General features: G+C 38.9%; 1 protein-coding gene across 2 annotated transcripts in view; it reads left to right on the forward strand.

Annotated features, from left to right (window-relative positions):
- ttyh2 (tweety family member 2) overlaps positions 1-17,077 on the forward strand; it is a 70,255-nt gene extending 53,178 nt beyond the window's left edge. Inside the window, exons 6-15 of one of the 2 annotated variants that reach the window (XM_005725910.1) lie at positions 4,921-4,993; positions 9,353-9,422; positions 9,573-9,628; positions 13,014-13,106; positions 13,197-13,289; positions 13,676-13,818; positions 14,039-14,224; positions 14,322-14,400; positions 15,408-15,434; positions 16,656-17,077. In XM_005725910.1, coding sequence (XP_005725967.1) covers positions 4,921-4,993; positions 9,353-9,422; positions 9,573-9,628; positions 13,014-13,106; positions 13,197-13,289; positions 13,676-13,818; positions 14,039-14,224; positions 14,322-14,400; positions 15,408-15,434; positions 16,656-16,736 — 901 coding nt within the window. In that variant the 3' untranslated portion in view covers positions 16,737-17,077. The remainder of the gene's footprint in view (positions 1-4,920; positions 4,994-9,352; positions 9,423-9,572; positions 9,629-13,013; positions 13,107-13,196; positions 13,290-13,675; positions 13,819-14,038; positions 14,225-14,321; positions 14,401-15,407; positions 15,435-16,655) is intronic. The other variant, XM_005725911.1, reaches the window with a different exon arrangement.
- The last annotated feature ends 758 nt before the right edge of the window (positions 17,078-17,835 follow it).

Here is a 17,835-nt window from a genome sequence, read left to right on the forward strand (position 1 = left end):
ATTCCTCAAAAATACAACTTGCCTAATAATTCTGCACTCCCTGAATAGACTAGCTATAACAGAAGTTTACAGCAAAATATTTTTTAGTAGAGAAGAAAATCCCCTTCCCACTCTGATTTAATTCAGTCACTTGACCTCATCCTTGAATGCATTTACTAGCATCATCTGACCTGCTCATTGAACTCTGTAACTTTTGCACTTGACTCAACTTTAAACCCTATTTTCCTTGTATCCCATTGATTCCCATTCGTCTCACAGAGCACAAAACTGAATAATTTATTTTAATTTCACTTTAGTTTTAGGAATAAAGCTCTAGTTTGCAACAACAGTCATCACAGGGCACTTTACAAAGAAGAGTAATTACCTTTTCTCTATGTAGTGTTGAGAAGACATCAAACAATAAACACTCATCAACTGATGGGCTCAGTTACCGTAGATCAGAAACATGTAGCTACAGAGCCAAAACGAGGAAAGACTGGAAAAACAAAGACAGAGAAATGCATGGTGAATGAAAGAGAAAACTCCTTTCAACACAGAGCAGTTTGCAGTTCATGTGCCCCGCTTCCCATTTACATTGGGTCTCAGTATGAAAAATTCTACATACCACTACACACGCTTAAGTCATCTGAACATTTTTCACAGGACTCTATCCAGTGCTGTGAAAAACCAACTGGAACCCATGATTTTTTTCCACAATTTCTTTTGCTGTATGACTTTGTCATAAACCAACATCATCATCACATTCTTGTGGAGGAATGTGCCCACTCTTCTTTACAAATTTGCTTCAGTTCACTGATTTGCAGGTATTCATCTGTGCACTGGTCTCTTTAGATCCCACCACAATATTTCAATCAGGTTGACTTTGGCATACAGAGAGGTTGACTTGATGTCTCCAGACTACCCAGGTTCTGTGACTGTGAAACGAGCCTAATTAGCATAGCATAGCATCTTTATTTATAATGCACTTTACATCCGACAATGTTAGCCAAAGTGCTACAAATATAAAACAAAGAGAAAACAGTTTACATATAGAATATCTTAAAATTAAAAATAATATAATTAATAAGAAACATATTAAGAAACATCAACAAGTCCTGCTGTGCTGAAAGCCAAGGTAAATAGATATGTTTTAAGACGTGATTTAAAAACAGATAAGGAAGGCGCCTGTCTAACATGTAAAGGCAACTCATTCCACAATTTTGGTGCTGCCACAGCAAACGCCCGATCCCCTCTGAGTTTACGATTAGTCCTGGGCACGCTTAGGAGGAACTGGTCTGTCAACCTGAGGGACCGGGAAGGTATGCATGGATGAAGAAGCTCAGAGAGGTACAGAGTGGCAGCATTGGACAAACATTTAAAAACCAAATAAAAGTAGCTTAAAATGGATCCTAAAATGCACGGGCAGCCAATGAAGTGAATATAAAACTGGGGTGATATGCTTGCATCTACGAGTGCCAGTCAAAAGACGTGCAGCAGCATTCTGAACTAGCTGCAGTTGAAAAACAGAAGATTGACTCACCCCATAATAAAGAGAATTACAGTAATCCAGCCGAACGGCTACAAAGGCATGGATTACTGTTTCAAATTGCTAATTATCATCCTTCTACCACCGCGCTTGACAGTTAATATGAGGTGTTTATGCTGACATGCTGACATGCTGTGTTCTTTAGACATATGGTCCCATATGTCTAAAGAACGTTGTTCCAGAGATCTTGTGGTTTGTTCAGATGCAACTTTGCAAAATTAAGCTGTACTGCCTTTTTCTTTTTTGTTACAGATGTTTGCTTTTCTCCCGTTAACTCTTCCAAACAAGCCATACTTGTTTAGTATTTTTCTAACTCTACTGTCATGAACTTTAACATTAACCAGCTAACTGTGGCCTGTAGAGTTTGAGATGTAATTTAACTGTTTTTATATTTTTTTGTGCAGTTTCTCTGAGCATTGCAAAGTCTGGCCTTAGGATGAATTTGCTGGGAAGATTGGCAACTGACTTGTTTTCCAGTTGTGAATAATCTTTCTCACTGTAGTATGACAGGCTTCCCTGTGGACAGCAACGGTTGCTTCTCTCAGGCTATTCCTTTCGCCTTTCTTCTTTGGCATTGTGATAACACAGACCTGAATGTTCCAGACCAGCAAATTGACCCAAGACAAAAAAAAAAAAAAGAAGAAAGAGCTATTCACTCATTGGAAATAACGGTTGGAGCATTTGACCATTGCTGTACAAGCTGCCAACTTTTCTTACATTTACAACTTGTCAAACCTTTGTCCACATATCCAAAGCTAAATTATTTTATACCGAAGAAAATAAAATATACGCCAAGACACAGCTGCAGTGTGTAGGTTATCATTCAACTTATGGTTGTCTTAAGAGCTTGAGAAAACAAGTTTGTGAACTGAAGAAGCATCTTAGGTGAACAATGAAAACATAAAGAAGTCCAGTTTTCTTCATTGTTCAAACTCTTATGACCCTAAATTAACATCCATCCAATTCAGTACCCATCCCAGCAGCCATGGGGCGAGAGCCGGTGTACACTCTGCACAGGCTGCCGGTCTATTGCAGGGCTAACAAGCCTAAATTAGCCTAAATTGCCAAAATCATTTTCTATGTTAATGTATGTATAATAGTTAATCCACCAGTATGCACAAGCTCTTTATCAAAACAGCATTTTTAATGCTAAAATATAATTATAGTTGTTATGAAAGAATTTTCTAATTTGTTGTTATAACTATAGATATAGATATCAATATAGATATAGATAGCTAACGGTAGCGTTTCCATCTATGCTGACAATGTATTCCTGTTACTGTCAAACAAATTATTGGTGCATCACCAAGATGGTGGCTAGTGAAAATGAAAAGTGTACAGAATTTTACACTCAGGGTTTTGTCTGTTTTAAGCATACCACCAAGTTACTTGGAGTGTACCGGGTGTAGCTGTTCTTTTTAGTGTGGCTACTCTAGGCAAACAAAAGAGGAAATATATGATTTGAGATGCAGCATTAGTATTTCATGGGAAAAATACAGGAAGAGCACAGTCTTCTAAGGCCAGTGTCCTAGCTATCAATTTTAGAGAAAGTGAGAATCTGCACCAAAATACAAAAAGTTCATTCTTTTCTGCTGCTATATCTCTGCAGCAGGTTTGATGAAATTTGGCCATGTTGCTTTTGTCTAATTTTGCTGACAGAAAGAGAGACAATTGGCACAGCAAATGTAACCCTGTGAGGCTCTTGTCTGCGAGGAGGAATTACAAAAGTGTCAGAAAAGGAATCAGAATTTTCTTCTTATCCCTTTATAGTTGTTGTAGTTACCACCAAGAACCAGATGTGATACTGGTGTAAAGTGTTCTATACAGTACCCCTTATATAGCCATATGCAGATATAATCACACATTAATGCAAGTTATCGCAGTGAACGAGTAAGACGGTGAAGAACGTTTGCATTAGTTCTGCTTGTCGAGTCTAAAATAAGATAAGGAATCTGTGAAGCCTCACTCTCTTTCCTATCTCGCAAATTGTCTGGGCCTAGTGAGAGGTCTGTATCAGACAGAAGGAAGGAGACAGACTTTAAGTATGAGGATCTGATTTGAAGGCAGAGGGCGTTGAAAATACACTGTAGAGAGGGCAAAGGGAATATATAGAGAAGTAGAGATAAAGAGAAAAGGACAGAAGTAGCGGATTGTAAGTTCAATATTGGGAGCTCAGTATCAATTCAGTGCATTGAGAAATGGATTAGCCTGGGATCTGTGGGGTGCTGAAAGATGAACAGGCTGGCGATGAGCCTGGACATGCATAGAAAAAAAATCCGATTTAAACTGTGGTGACATGAATCAGGAGCTTATTGGATTTTCTGGAAATTCTTTTCACTTAACCAGAGCTGATCTATGATTGTCTTTAATAGGTATTGATCTCCTATTTTAGTACATCAACACTTTCCTGCATGCCAAAATGGACAGCCAGGGCCTGCAATCTCTCAGCCTCTGTGTAAATCATTTGATGTCATCATCTTATCATCTAATAAGTTGACATCATCAGGGTATGGATTCACTGTAAAACAAACACATGGGTGCAGGAACATCCATCCACTGAGTTCGCTATAATCAGATGTCGGCAAACAGAGCGGATGAGCACTGTTGAAGATTAGCTGTTCTTCTGCAGCTGTATGTTGAAGCAGCAGAATCAACTCCATGGAAGTAAACATGACTGCTGTGACTTTTTCTGGTGATGACAGCCCAGTGACATCAGCATTTCTTCCTCTTGGGTCGCGAGCCATTTCTTATGAGTAGCAGAAGCTGTTATGACACAGACTCTACAATAGCTCTTTTTGTTTCTCCATTTTGATTGTTATTTTGTTATATACAGTAGTTATAAGACATGCTTAAAACATGCAACTATTCCAAAGGGGTCGCTTTATTACTAGTTTGGAAAAGCAGTTGCTTGCGAAGATAATGACTCAACTCTCCTTTGAAGCGTCTCTTAGCATTCATGGCATTCAGCTTTGTGATTTTTCTATCAGCGCAAAGACACAGATTAAATGGAGTGATTCGACTTAATAAAAGGGGCTCAAAAACACAGCTTCAAAAGAATGTTGATGTAGGAACCATATCAAATTAAAGGTGCTGATATACCACTGATATAATAAGTGCAGATTCGTATGACAAACCCAGAGTACTTCTTGGTTTTCTAGCAGTGTGATTACAATAGTGTTTACCTGTAATCACTGCAAGTAATTGGAATGAACCTAATGCAAACCGGGTCAAGTATTTAAATCACTGACTCATTCACTTGGATAAATACCAAGCTTAAATGAGCCATTGTGTCCTGGTTCACTGAGCCTTCAGTTAATATTAGTTTAATTTAGCAAATAAACAGATCACTGCACTGAGTTTCAACCTGACCCTGTTGTTTCTTTGTATTTCTGCAGGATGATGGTGTTTGGAGTGCTGACGCTAGTCCTGAGCTGGACTTCACTGGGAGCTGACCTGGCAACCGCTGTGGTAAGCTCCCTCGCTTTCTTACCCCTGAGTGACTGACTTACTTTGATATAAAATACCCTAAACTGGTCACCTCTCTTATGATACTTGATAGTTTGCAGAAACTATCTATCTATTTAAGGTATTAGCTGCTAATTAGTGGTTCTAAGCTTAAAAGCCAAGTATTTAAGCTTTATCAGGATGTTAAGGTTACAAAAATATTTATGAAATCAGTCTAAGTGACAGAGATCCCTCACAGATGCACAGAGTCATCTAAACAGGTTCTAAAACTGCCCAATCTCAAATTCTTCTGATCACAGCTATCCGTCTACCACGTCATGAGCTTTTGATCTCTGCTGTCAAAACACACGGCACTAAAAATAGACTGACAAAAGAACAAAATTGCAAACCCACACCTTCTCAGCAGCATTATACAGAGCTCAATAACCCGATTCCAATTCAAGGATTATGACAACACGAATCCAATTGCCGTATTCACACTGAGTAGGTGATTAATTTCAGTGTTTTTCCTCTCTCATCGTCCCAAGGCTTAAAAAAGCCGCGCAAGTGTTTGATCGATGTGGAGGTGAGAACTCACCGTGAAAATAGAGAGAAACATGAGACACGATGAATATCAGGTGGCTGAGCACTGGTGTTTGACTAAGCTGCCTCGGGCGTCTGTGCTATTTTTCTCAGTTTTGTTGCTGGATGTTGCTTTTTTTTTTTTACTCAGGGCAGCAGAGGATTGTTCACACGTGTGAATTAAATTTGGAGATAATGAGCGTCAAGTAATCAGGAGTAAGTAACAGCGAGAAGTTTGATCTGTTGCACAGTGGTGTCTGGGTTTATCTTCCTTTTTATCTGCATGTTCAAGTCTTCTTTGCGAGGCTTCACTCGGTGTGGTCTTCATTTCCTGACACAATGACACTAATGGTTTCCTTTTATAGCAATGCTACGGCACACATGTATGACTAAAACACCAAAACCCCCATCTGCATCCACCGGTCAAGACATTGCAAATGCAGACAAATACAGAATTTCTCAGTAGATGATTCATCCTGTCCATTTAGTCTCCTGCACCATGACACATGCTGCGTTCAGGTCCATCTATGGCGTGTAAGGCTTATCTCAACGGAAAGACAGTACTTTCCCTTTAAGGAACTTGAAAGCATCCAGTAAATTACATGATAATCTAACTAAAAGGTCTTCTTGTTCTACATCTCCCCTTGATAAATGAATAATATAACTTTTCATAAATTGCTTCAGAAGAGTCACGGGTACACCTTGTCCTCTCAGACGTAATGATTTTGTGTGTGTTACAAAATCATTACGTCTCACTTTTATGTAACGTGTCTGCTGGGTGTCACTGAGGCTGAGGCTGAATGAGTGATTTGTACACCCTTAAAAAAATAAAGAACCTGTCTTTAGCGGTACAACAGCTTGTTACTGGGTACTACCCTGGACAGGAGGTACTTATTCTTATTCTTATTCTTGTGGGCCGAACCTTGTAGAGCCCAGTCTTGAAACTCTGGTGACAATTTTGTACTTTATTAAAACAGCACATACACAGATCTGTTAAAAGAGTGTAAGAGTAGCTCTATTAGAAAACCATCAATATATTTTATTATTCATTCATACACTTGGAAATGATTTTGGTCAGGTTTGAACCCCGAAGCATTTTGCTAGTAGATAACAGCACTAACTACTGAACCACTGTGCTGACAGTACACTGTATACAAGACAGATACAAAGTGAAACTTTTCTCGGGGGGGAGGGTCCAGAGTTAAAAAGATTTATACATAAATTCAATAAAAAAATTGGCATTTTATGTGAATTAACAAAAACTCAGTGAGCTACAGTAACGTTTTCTGTAATTTTAGACATTAATTTGTCATAATTTAGGGGCCATGCTGACAGATTTCTTTAAACTTTCTAGAACAGCATTACTGATCAGGTTTTTCTGATATTTAAATATCTCAGGGTTTAAATGTGTAGTTAAACTTCTTTAGATTGACAGACAGTGGAGGTCCACTCATTTATTCTACTTAACATCAAACTGTAAAATGAGTTTGACATGAAATTAGTAGGATTGATAATATTTCTTTATGTTTCTGTAATGGTTAATTAACTGCTATACGCAAGATCTTTAAAAATGATATTTTTAATACCAGTATATAATTATAGTTAACCCTGAATTTTCTGATGTACTGTTTTGCAAAAAAATCAGAAAACATGTTTTTTTTGATTAGAATGCCAAATTAGTTATTTACTTGCAGTCCTTGACAGAAAAATTACTTTTAGCTGTTTAATTTTATGCTCAATTCATTGCAGAGTTTTTTTTTCTGAGAAGTCCATGTGCTCAAATTTGGGTGTAAATATGTGAAATCAGTTTGCTATTAATTAATACCAAAATAAATAACTAAATAACTAATAATGAAAAATATTATTTTGACAAATTTCTGAAATGTTTTCCTTTTTTTATGACAGGTAGTCTAATAAATTCATTAAGGATCCAGTGTATAACCCTAGATGATACATTTGTGTAGATAGTCGGGATAGAAATTGGCTTTTACTGTACCTCTGTTTCTGAGAATTTATAGATAAAGTCCACCTGGGCCTTTTCTTTGCCTGGGAGTAAACATCATAAAGGCTTCATAAAAGCAATTACATGAAGAATCTGCACTGGCTCCTCAGACATCATTTATATGTGTAAATAGGAGCTTGTGCTTATGTCGATGCAGGTGTTACTTCTTAAAGGAGATGTTTATGTGAAAGGCCCAGATTTCATGTGTGTGTGTTCCTTTATATAAATGTGAGGGTTATATGCAAACTGCTTGCATAAATGTTAGGCAGACAGTTGGTGCTTGTGAGTCAGTGTGGACTTCACAGTTTTCAGTTTCTAATAACAGACTTGTAGACATCATCGTATGAAGGCATTTCATCTTTAATAAATGTTGATTCATTCTTTATGCTTTAATCAGGTGTCTTCTTTAAACAAATTCTTTTAGAATTTATATCAAATAGAGAAAAGCGGCAAAAGCAGTTAGAATGTGTTTATTTGTTTGCATTTTTTGATCTTTTCAGCCCTAATTCCAAAAAACAAAATTTAACATAGAGAAAGATGTGAAAGTACTCATTAATTGAAAGGTCTCTTTTGAATTTACTATTCGATTGAATTTATGCAAAAACCTCATTTATAATAAAATCACTGACAGCATTTTCAGGCACTACAGACTGAACACAGGACAGGCCAACATTCCTGTTTAGATGTAATTGTTCTACACAATTTTTCAGCTCAGCGAGCCAGCTAGCACCTATGGAGAATTTGTGCGTATGTGCAGGAACGCCACACACATGGTGACCTCTTTAACTTCCACGTACCACTGCCATCTGAAAATGTCTGAAAATCTTCGACCTCCTCCACCCCGACTGAGAGCTGAACTTGTGAAAATCGATTTGCCACTGCAGTCGCGCAGCTGTGTCCCACTTTAAATAAGAATGCATTTCATTGCCCTGCTCTAATGACGCGAAAACACCCACCACAACCACAGGAACTAACAACTGTTTAGTACATAGAATCTGGATTTATCTGAGTTTCTGATCAGCTTCATGTGTGACTATATTTACAGGTGTGACTGACAGACCTGCAAGATAATCTTCACATCCTGTCTGTGTGCAGACTGCACTTAAATTAATGGCTGAATCCTTAGTAAATAAATGCATAATGAATACACCCCATTGGCAGAACTCCTAATTACCAACAGTGGGTAGTCAGAACTTTGCATTTTCTGAGATTCACTGTCGTCCCTTCAGGAATTCTAACAGACTTGCTCCTGAATTGCAGAGCTCGTCTCTAACAAACTAGCTCAGGTTTGCTGGGAAACACAGTTTGCTTTATCTCTTCTGTGTGGGGCTCATTAGCGTACCCCCCAGAGAAGGTTAAGCTACACGCAGTGTTTGTCCTGAGCCCCGGGGACATTTAGCATTCAGACAGCACAGTTCAGCGGAGACTGCCACTTGTCTTTTGTTATTTTTGCCAAGGCAGGTTTCTTGTTAGCACTTTGCATTGAATTGAAAAGCATTCCTGTTAAGATGTGTTAAAGGGGTACAAAAACAGCCGTATTCCCTTTACTGTGTCAAAAGGCGCTAAAAATGATAGCAATCACTATTCATGTTTCTGGAAAAATGTTTTAGTACAAAATATGTATAAATAATTGTCAAGCTGATTACTTTCATTTGACACACCACATCATTCCTTCTTTGAAATGTGAGTCATGAATTTTTTTGTGAGTCATGAAATGTGAACCATTCAATCTTTTTTTCTGATATGTCCTTGTTTTCCACTCTCTTTCCACTCCTCTCACATCTCCTGTTTTATTTTAGGGCACGAGTGATTTCTGCATTTCCCCTGACAAATACATCATGAGTAAAACAAAGGATGTCATCAGTGCTGGTAAGTGTGGTGTGAATAATAATGATCGTTTAATGGATTCATTATGTGACATTAAATTTGTGGCCATGGCGATAATTGATATTTAGCAAGGCGAGGACAATGATGATGAAAAAACATTTTCTGTCTGCTTTTGTGTTTGTGTTTTCTCAGATATTGTTCATTACTATCTGTACTGCAACCAGACTCTCTCCAACCCCTTCCAGCAGGTAGGAAACGGGATGTGTTGCAGAGCTCCTCGCAAAAATTGCAGGTCATAAAATGTCCACACATCTAAGCCAAAAGAGTTTTGATTAACACAAAGAAATGTTCTGTAGACATTTGAAATCAAATCTTTATCCATAAATGAGGATTTATGATGTGCAGGTAAAACTGGACACTTGCTGGGTATTTTACAGATACAATTTAACGTTGTTAAATGTTATTTTGGTGGCTATGCACTTGCCATCAACATTATTAGGTACACATGTTCAGCTGCTAATTAACAGAAATGTAAGAGTCACAGGGTGACAACTCACTGCTTTTAGGCATGAAGACATGCTCAAGATGGGCTGGTGAAATTCAAACCAAGCATCAGAATGGGACAAAAAAGGCGATTTAAGTGACTTTGAACTGTGTTGTGGTTGGTTGTTGGTGCCAGATGGGCTGCTCTGATTGTTTCAAAGACTGCCGATCTTCTGGGATTTCCCCAGACAGTCATCTCAGGGGTTTGCAGAGAATGGCCCAAAAAGGAAAAAATATCATGTGAGCAGCAGCTCTCTGGGTGAAAATGGCTTGTTGATGCCAGAGGTCAGAGTAGAATGGCCAGACTGTTTCAAGCTTATAGGACAGGAACATAGCAGAAGGTATGCAGAAGAGCGTCTCTCAGTGTACAACATATTGAAGCAGATGGGCTACAGCAGCAGAAGACCACACAGGCTGTCTCTCTTGTCAGCTGATAACAAGAGTACAGTTCACACAGGTTCACCAAAACTGGAGTATAGAAGATTATAATGTTGCTTAGTCTGATGAGTCTCTATTTTTGCTGTGACATTTGTATGGCGAGAACAGAATTTGACAAAAGCAACATGAAAGCATCTGTCCTGCCTTATATCATTACATAAGTTCCTACTGGTGGTGTAGCAGTGTGGATACTGTTTCCAGCAAGATAACACATCGTGTCGCAGAGCTCAAAAAATCTCAAACTGAGATTGAACATCACCAGACACCATACCTCAATCCAGTAGAGCACCTTGGTGGAAAAGGAGATTTGCATCATGGATGTGCACTCAACAAATGTGCAGCAACTGTGTGACGCTATCATGTTAGTATGGAGCAAAACCTCTGAGCAGTTTCCTGCACCTTACTGAATGTGTGCCATGAAGAATTAAAGAAGTTCGAAGACTAGTAAGGTGTACCTAATAAAATGTCTCGTGAGTGTATGTTTATTTTGAATTTAACAAATCTGTTCAAACTACCCACTGCATCAACATTCAAATAGACGCTTTGTCCTGATTTTTTTTTTACTTTTTTAAAGGTATTAATGAGGAAATATCAAACAGATTCATGATTAAGCCTAATATTAGTTTAATAATGGCAGGATTCATATTATATTCTTTTTTATAATCAGCCCTTAAAAGACTCCAAATTTCTCCTCAAAACTCCATCTTAGAAGTTTAAAGAAGAAACTGTTACTTATTCTTTTTTTTATTTATTAAAAAGAAACTTATCTGAATTTTTTTTTTTTATCTCAGAAATGTGAATTGTGTAAACAGCATTTAAAAGACCATTTAAATACGAGCAAGGTCATTCCTGACTCATTTAAACAGACTTAAGACAGCTGTTGTTGTGGCGATACTAATCGATATTAATAGCTACAAAAAACAAATGTCGCTCCGTTTTAACAGCAAAATGCCTTCATGTCTTTTGAACTGTAATTTGCGATGCTCAGTCTTTGCTCATTTCTTTGCCCCTCAGGCTTCATCTTTGTCAGGCTTTCCCTTCGTCCAGCCCTGTCTGTCTGAGTTACATCCTAACTTCTAGCAGAGGAGTTATAAAACCACCAAGGATCAAAGACTGTCGCCATTATTTTTCTCTCTTTCTGTTCTTGCTTCCTTGATGCATGACAAAGCATACCTTAGTGTTACAAAACTGCCGAGACAAAGGCTATGAAATTGCACGTTAGATGAAACAACCTGGAGAATCTCTTCTCCTCCCACTCTTCTGAGGATCTGTGGAGTTACTCTTCAGGGAAGCAGTTTGTGGGTCACTTCACTGACTTCCCAGCTGACATCAGTCAGCAGTTAAGACAATTTCTGTAAGCTCTGGTTCACCAGACCTCAGATCTTATTATCTGGCTCTTGTAGACATGCCCCGAGGAGCACACCACAAGAGCACAGCGGCAGAGGGCAGACAAGCGTCACCTTGCCTGGTAAACAAAGTCAGCGCTCTTTTCACTGTCACACAGATAGCCAACAGGTGCAAAGTTCACAAGCAAGCTGGCAGATACAGGAATTCACACTGACTGGCAATCAAACAAGCTTCTCCCCCCTGTTTATCTTACTCTCTTAGGTGTTTGTCTCTCCGCAGTGCCCTGCGGGTCTACCTTCCTGCCCCAGCGTAACACTGCCTTTGGCATCACTCCTGTGCCAACTTTTTATCTATTTTTATCATCTCTTCTCTTTTTTTTTACTGTCCTCCTCCATGCACTGTCTTTGTCCTATTTTTTCACTTTATTTGGCTTAGAACAAACTCACTCAAGCTAAAGTTGGGGGAAAAAAATCAATTGAAGCCAGTCGACTGTGTAGCAGAGAGCTACTGGGCCATGGACGATCGTGTAGATCGAGAAAAAATGTCAGATCAGAGGAAAGCAATTACATTTATGTATAGTTGAGGTAATTGACCACATCTTGTTTCAATTTAACACTGTGCCCCAGGCGTGGGGGTTTCCAGGCTCGTCTTGTTAGGCTGGGTGACTGTGAAGATACAGATTTACTTTGAAGATATGGCAGATTAATTGATATATGATCATACTTGAATGTTAATTTTTTTAAAAAGGCAGGAACGATTGTGTTTCAGGTAGAACAGACTATCCCATTACTCTGGGCTGAATTTGGATGCTTATTTTGCCCCCTGCTGGTGGGAACATAGATCTGTTGTTGAGATGGGATATTGTGTCTCAAGTAACCAAAATCAAAGCATGTTAAAATGAAGTGAAGAATCTGACGTTTTGACATATAAAAATTTTATTTGTATTTATATTATCATAAGAAGAAGTTGGGTTTTTAATAAAGTTGTAAAATCTGAAATCGCTGTATAAAACAGGCGGAAACACAAACTGTGATAACACCCAATACCTCCAATGAAAATTAGATTTAGCTTAGGCCAGTCTTTTTGACCATTAACCTGGATTTTCCATTTCAATAAATCCAAACCAGTTCAGTGACATAATATCAAAGCCAATTATTATGGCATTAATGTTTTTACCTATAGTTTTTGAGGCTTTTTTAAAATTACTGTACATATTACAGTACCTCTATTACTCAGCCCAAGGCTTGCTGCATTCATATGTGTTATTTGCCTGCTGTTCATTTGCTTCTGTATTTTTGTTTGCAGCCTCTGGCCATCTTCCAGAGGTCTCTGACCACCATGCAGATCCAGATCCAGGGTCTGTTGCAGTTTGCTGTACCACTGTTTCCTACGGCTGAGGTATGGCCCACAGAAACACTTTTATGCTGTAGTTTGAGAAAAAAAATAAGGGCTGAAGTGTTTTTCAATGATACGCTGACCTCTCCACAGAGAGATCTCCTGGGTATACAACATTTGCTCAACTCCTCGGAGGCCAGTCTGCACCAGCTGACCGCCCTGCTGGACTGCAGGGGGCTCAACAAGGTTTGTTCACTGCATCCTAATTGGCATTAAAGAAGCACAACTAGGTCAACTTGAGAGTAAGTGGCCATTCAGGATTTCAGAGTAAAACTGAAAGTGGAACTGAGAGCAGAGAAGATAAAAGTAATTTTAAAAACCTCTTTTGTTGTTTGCAAGTTTGTTTGCACAGTGCGGTTCATGACTGCAATGCGGTTTACTTGAATGATGTTGAAGTCCCACCAAATGTGCAAGACATAAATGAAGAAAATGATGACGCACACCGGTGCACTAAGTGCTTTTTCATCTTTGGCTCATTTTGTTCCGCTGTGTAGTCAAACATGGCAGCGAGAGTACAGATAATGAGCAAACAGTTTGGCCACATATCTGTGTTCTGCATTTGACCTCTTTAGGACTACCTGGATGCAATGGTGGGGGTGTGCTATGATGGAGTGGAGGGTGTACTGTACCTCTGCCTGTTCTCCATTCTGGCAGCCTGTGCCTTCACTGTCATGCTGTGTGCCATTCCCAGGGCATGGAGACAAATTGCCTGCAGGTCAGTACATTTTCAGGCTTGTCTGCCTGCTTGAGCGCCCTCATTTTCTCATTCTGCACCATTCTCTATGTACATCCCGGTGTACCGTCTAAGCCAGCACATACCAAAGAATACTGTAATTTGAAGTTTTGTTTCCATCAGGCGTCATTCACACCGTACCCAAGAAATGCAATATCGTAAACCTTTCCTCTGATGCTCCTTTCCTAATTTTTCACTAAAGGGAACAAGATTACGATGACATGGATGAGGAGGACCCGTTCAACCCACGGGCAAGGAGATTAGGGTCTCAGAACCCTGACCACACCAACATGCACAGCTTCTGCAGCTACAGCAGCAGCATGGGCAGCCAGACCAGCCTGCACCCGCCCGCCCCGGCTGTCTCCAATGCCCCAATGTCTGAGTACATGTGAGTAAAAAAAAAAAACAACTTGGGGGGGCGGGACGGAAAGTGACATCAGAAATTTGAGCCATATCCAAGTCACTTGTCTCATTTTTTTCTGCAGGAACCACACAGCTCTTTTCGGGGGAAATCCACGGTATGAGAATGTGCCTCTGATAGGACGAGGCTCTCCACCCCCATCGGTGCGTTGGGTCCCAGAGGCCAAGTCCTTCCTATGATGTCATTTCTTTCTCAGTTAAACTCAGGAAGTGGTTTTCTTAGAAATAACAGCTTATTATTTCTTTCATTTTTTTTAACTTGGTGACTCAGCTAACCTCCTTTGTTACATTTTACATTCACGTCACTTACATTTTAGTTCCGATTAAATCCACTCTTTTTAAAGGTTCTTTATAGTATTTAACCAGATACTCTTGTGTTTCACACTGTGGCTTTTATTTTCTGCTGTGAACAACATACAGGAGGCTGGCTTACAGTGCCAAAGCAAGGAGAGGAGAAGTAATTTAGTTAATATTTAATATGAACAGAACATCATTTAGCCTCTCTCAGGCCTCTCTCTCAGGATAAGGTGACACAGGCCGTAACCCATAAACTCTTTCACTGTCGACACACAAGTTTTTCTTCCTCACTGAATTAACTCAGCACCCTGCTGGGCCTCTAGTCTCCTGTTATATCACAGAGATAAAAATAGAAACATTTTAAATGAAGTTTTCATTCAGCACACGCTCCTAATAGCATGCAGTACACCATTTTACAGATCTCTAATCTGGATTTTGCTTACAGTTATAGGAAAGAAATAAGTTTTTATCCTTTTTCCTGCTCAGATGTTTTATTAAAGATTGCTTATATGTTTAGAATCTAAACTGAACCAAATTTATACATGTGTTACTGCAGTTTTAATGTATGTAATTCTTTTTAAGTTAGTCATCATTATCATTAACCTTCAACCTTTAATTCCAGCTAAAGTACCAACTAAACATGTGATATGCTCTGTCTTTTGACTCTTTAATACAACCAAATAATATGCATGTTAATTTCTTCCTCATGGCTATAACTGTACAGAATCATGCAGTCATCTTCGGCTAACAGCTTCTTTTATATTTTTTTTTTGTTTGTTTGTTTGTTTGTCATGTGTATGTTTGTTTGTATCTTTCATTTCTATATTCCCTCTTTTTTTAATCAACTTTTGGAGATATACTCTCAGCAGTATAGAAATCGAGTAAGTCTTTTCTTCTCTCTCTGTCAGGAATAAAGTCCCTCACTTGTCCTTCTGTTCCATCTCCTATCATTTCTCCTTCACCTCACATTATCTCGTCTCCTGTGCAGTTCTCCTGTTTAGCGTGACTTTTAATCTGCAACCTATTGTCCCCGTCGCAGATAGGTTCACTTAGCAAGGGTATTTCAGCCCCTGGTGTTCACAGGGTGGTACGGTAGTCGCGTCTCTGGGTACTTTCACAGTCAGCTCCTATGTGCATGCAGTCTTTCTCCGGTCATTTAGTTTTACACCTAGCACTGACACAAAAGTGTTAGCAGTAGGGATTCTGTGCACTGCAATAAAATGGATTTTACCTGGAAAATGTTTCATACTTTATGCTATGTGTGTATTTAATGAATAAAGGATTGGCCTTTTAAAACAAACTATAGGTGATATCTAAAATATTTTACCCTGCCATGGTCTGTTATGATTTAAATGAATACTCCACTGAAACTTTGTCTTAGAAACTAATATTCAACCACTGTAGGAATGAAATCTGGCATTTAAAAGTTTGCATACTCTCCAACACAGAATTTTTGTTGATATACTAGCCAGTAGTCTTTATATACGCATACGTTCGCCAGCCATACACTCACCTATTCCACTGCTAACACAAATACCTAGTCATCCAATCACATGGCAGCAACCCAAGATATTTAGGCATGTAAAAATAGTCAAGATGACCTGCTGAAGTTCAAACTGAGCATCCATCAGAATGGGGAAGAAAGGTGATTTAATTGACTTTAAATGTGATTTGAAAAAATTATGAACCCTCCTATTAAAGCAAAAATTACAGCCGGTCTGAAAGCAAAAGGTGCTCCAACCCAGAACTAGATAGGTGTAACTAATAAACTGTCTAGCGTGTAGCTATACTATAAACATGTACTATATATCCATTCTTCTGTAGTTTCACTTCACCTGTTTTTTTTTAACCTGATCATCCATGCTTTCCCTGCTTTAAGTCCCACTAGGGGAGTCGAGAGCCTCAAACATTTCTCATGTCAGTGCCACAGTAGAGTGAATTTGATACATTAAGATAGATATTCAGTGGACTGTTCCTTTAAGCCCATTTTCCCTACTTTCTTCCATTACAAATGAGTTTTACATGTTTACATCACCACAATCTAATACAACAGACTTGTAATATTCTCTATATATGTCTCTGTGTTGGTGTTTTGTCTATAGTACTCTCCCACTATGAGGGCCACCTACCTGTCCATGACCGAAGAACAGAGGAGACACTTTGGAAATGACTTCCAAGCATAGACTTCCCTGTTTGCCCAAGGAGAGAAGCAGCATCGCATACCATCTACAAGACAGCAACATGCAGCTGATAGAAGACTCACAGAGGAAACTGTGTGGCTTCACATCAGTCAGGACTCCAGCGTGTGGAGTCTAATGATAATGGAACAATATCTGTAATCTTCTCTCTGTTCTTTTAGCTCATTCATGACATTTCTATCCTTTCTTGGAGAACGTGCTAGACGTTTCCAAGAAGTGCTGTCAAACTTAACAAGCTCTTAATCTGTTTTGTCCTTTGATACCCTCACACGCTCTTTTAAACATATAAAAAAACCACACAAAAAAAAGTTGTTTCCCAATAATGTAAAAAAGAAAGTTTAAATTCAGTTGAGATCTCTCTCTCTGCCTTTGAAATGGAGATGTGTACTAATTTTGACATCTTATATTTGAGTCTCCAAAGATAAAAGATGTGAACGCGATAGCTCATGCATCGTTATTTTCTATGTAGTGTGCTCCATGCGTGATATTCGTGAAGCACAGAGCCAGCACTGGCAGCACACAGCAGGAGTTTGTGGAGCAGTATAATTTATTTGCAGTCTCACACACACACAAACACGCCTGCTAGTGAAGCTTTAGGAGTCTACAGAGACGAGACTACCTTGAGACCATGGCTTCTGTAAATAAGTTGTAAAATAACAGATTGTTGTCTTATTCTGTTTTATGTTTAAACTGTGCGCCATTTTTATATACTTTTTCTAGTTCTGTCCAGCAATACATAGGACCACTATTTTTTGTATTTTCTAATGGGCCATTAATTCATACTCCCTGTATATCTAAGCCAACTAATCCAATAAAGTCGTCATTCCTATTGTGATTCGGGAAGCTGTGCTGCTCTCTGATTAATGAATCCAGGTAATTACTTTCACCATAGCAAACAATCCAAACAATACATGTTTGTACCGACTAACGATGACTTTCTGTGTGGATTGGATATATGCCGTGTCATTAATACGTTTTGTGTGTTTGTTTCAGCATGTTGCACTGTACAGGCACAGAGAGTGGTGCTTAATTTTGTTTGTGTGTGTGTGCGTGTGTGTGTATGTGTACGCAAACTTCAGGGTCT

The sequence above is a fragment of the Pundamilia nyererei genome, unplaced genomic scaffold (genome assembly GCF_000239375.1).
Source record: "Pundamilia nyererei isolate P.nyererei 1_Seehausen unplaced genomic scaffold, PunNye1.0 scaffold00017, whole genome shotgun sequence".
NCBI lineage: Eukaryota > Metazoa > Chordata > Actinopteri > Cichliformes > Cichlidae > Pundamilia > Pundamilia nyererei.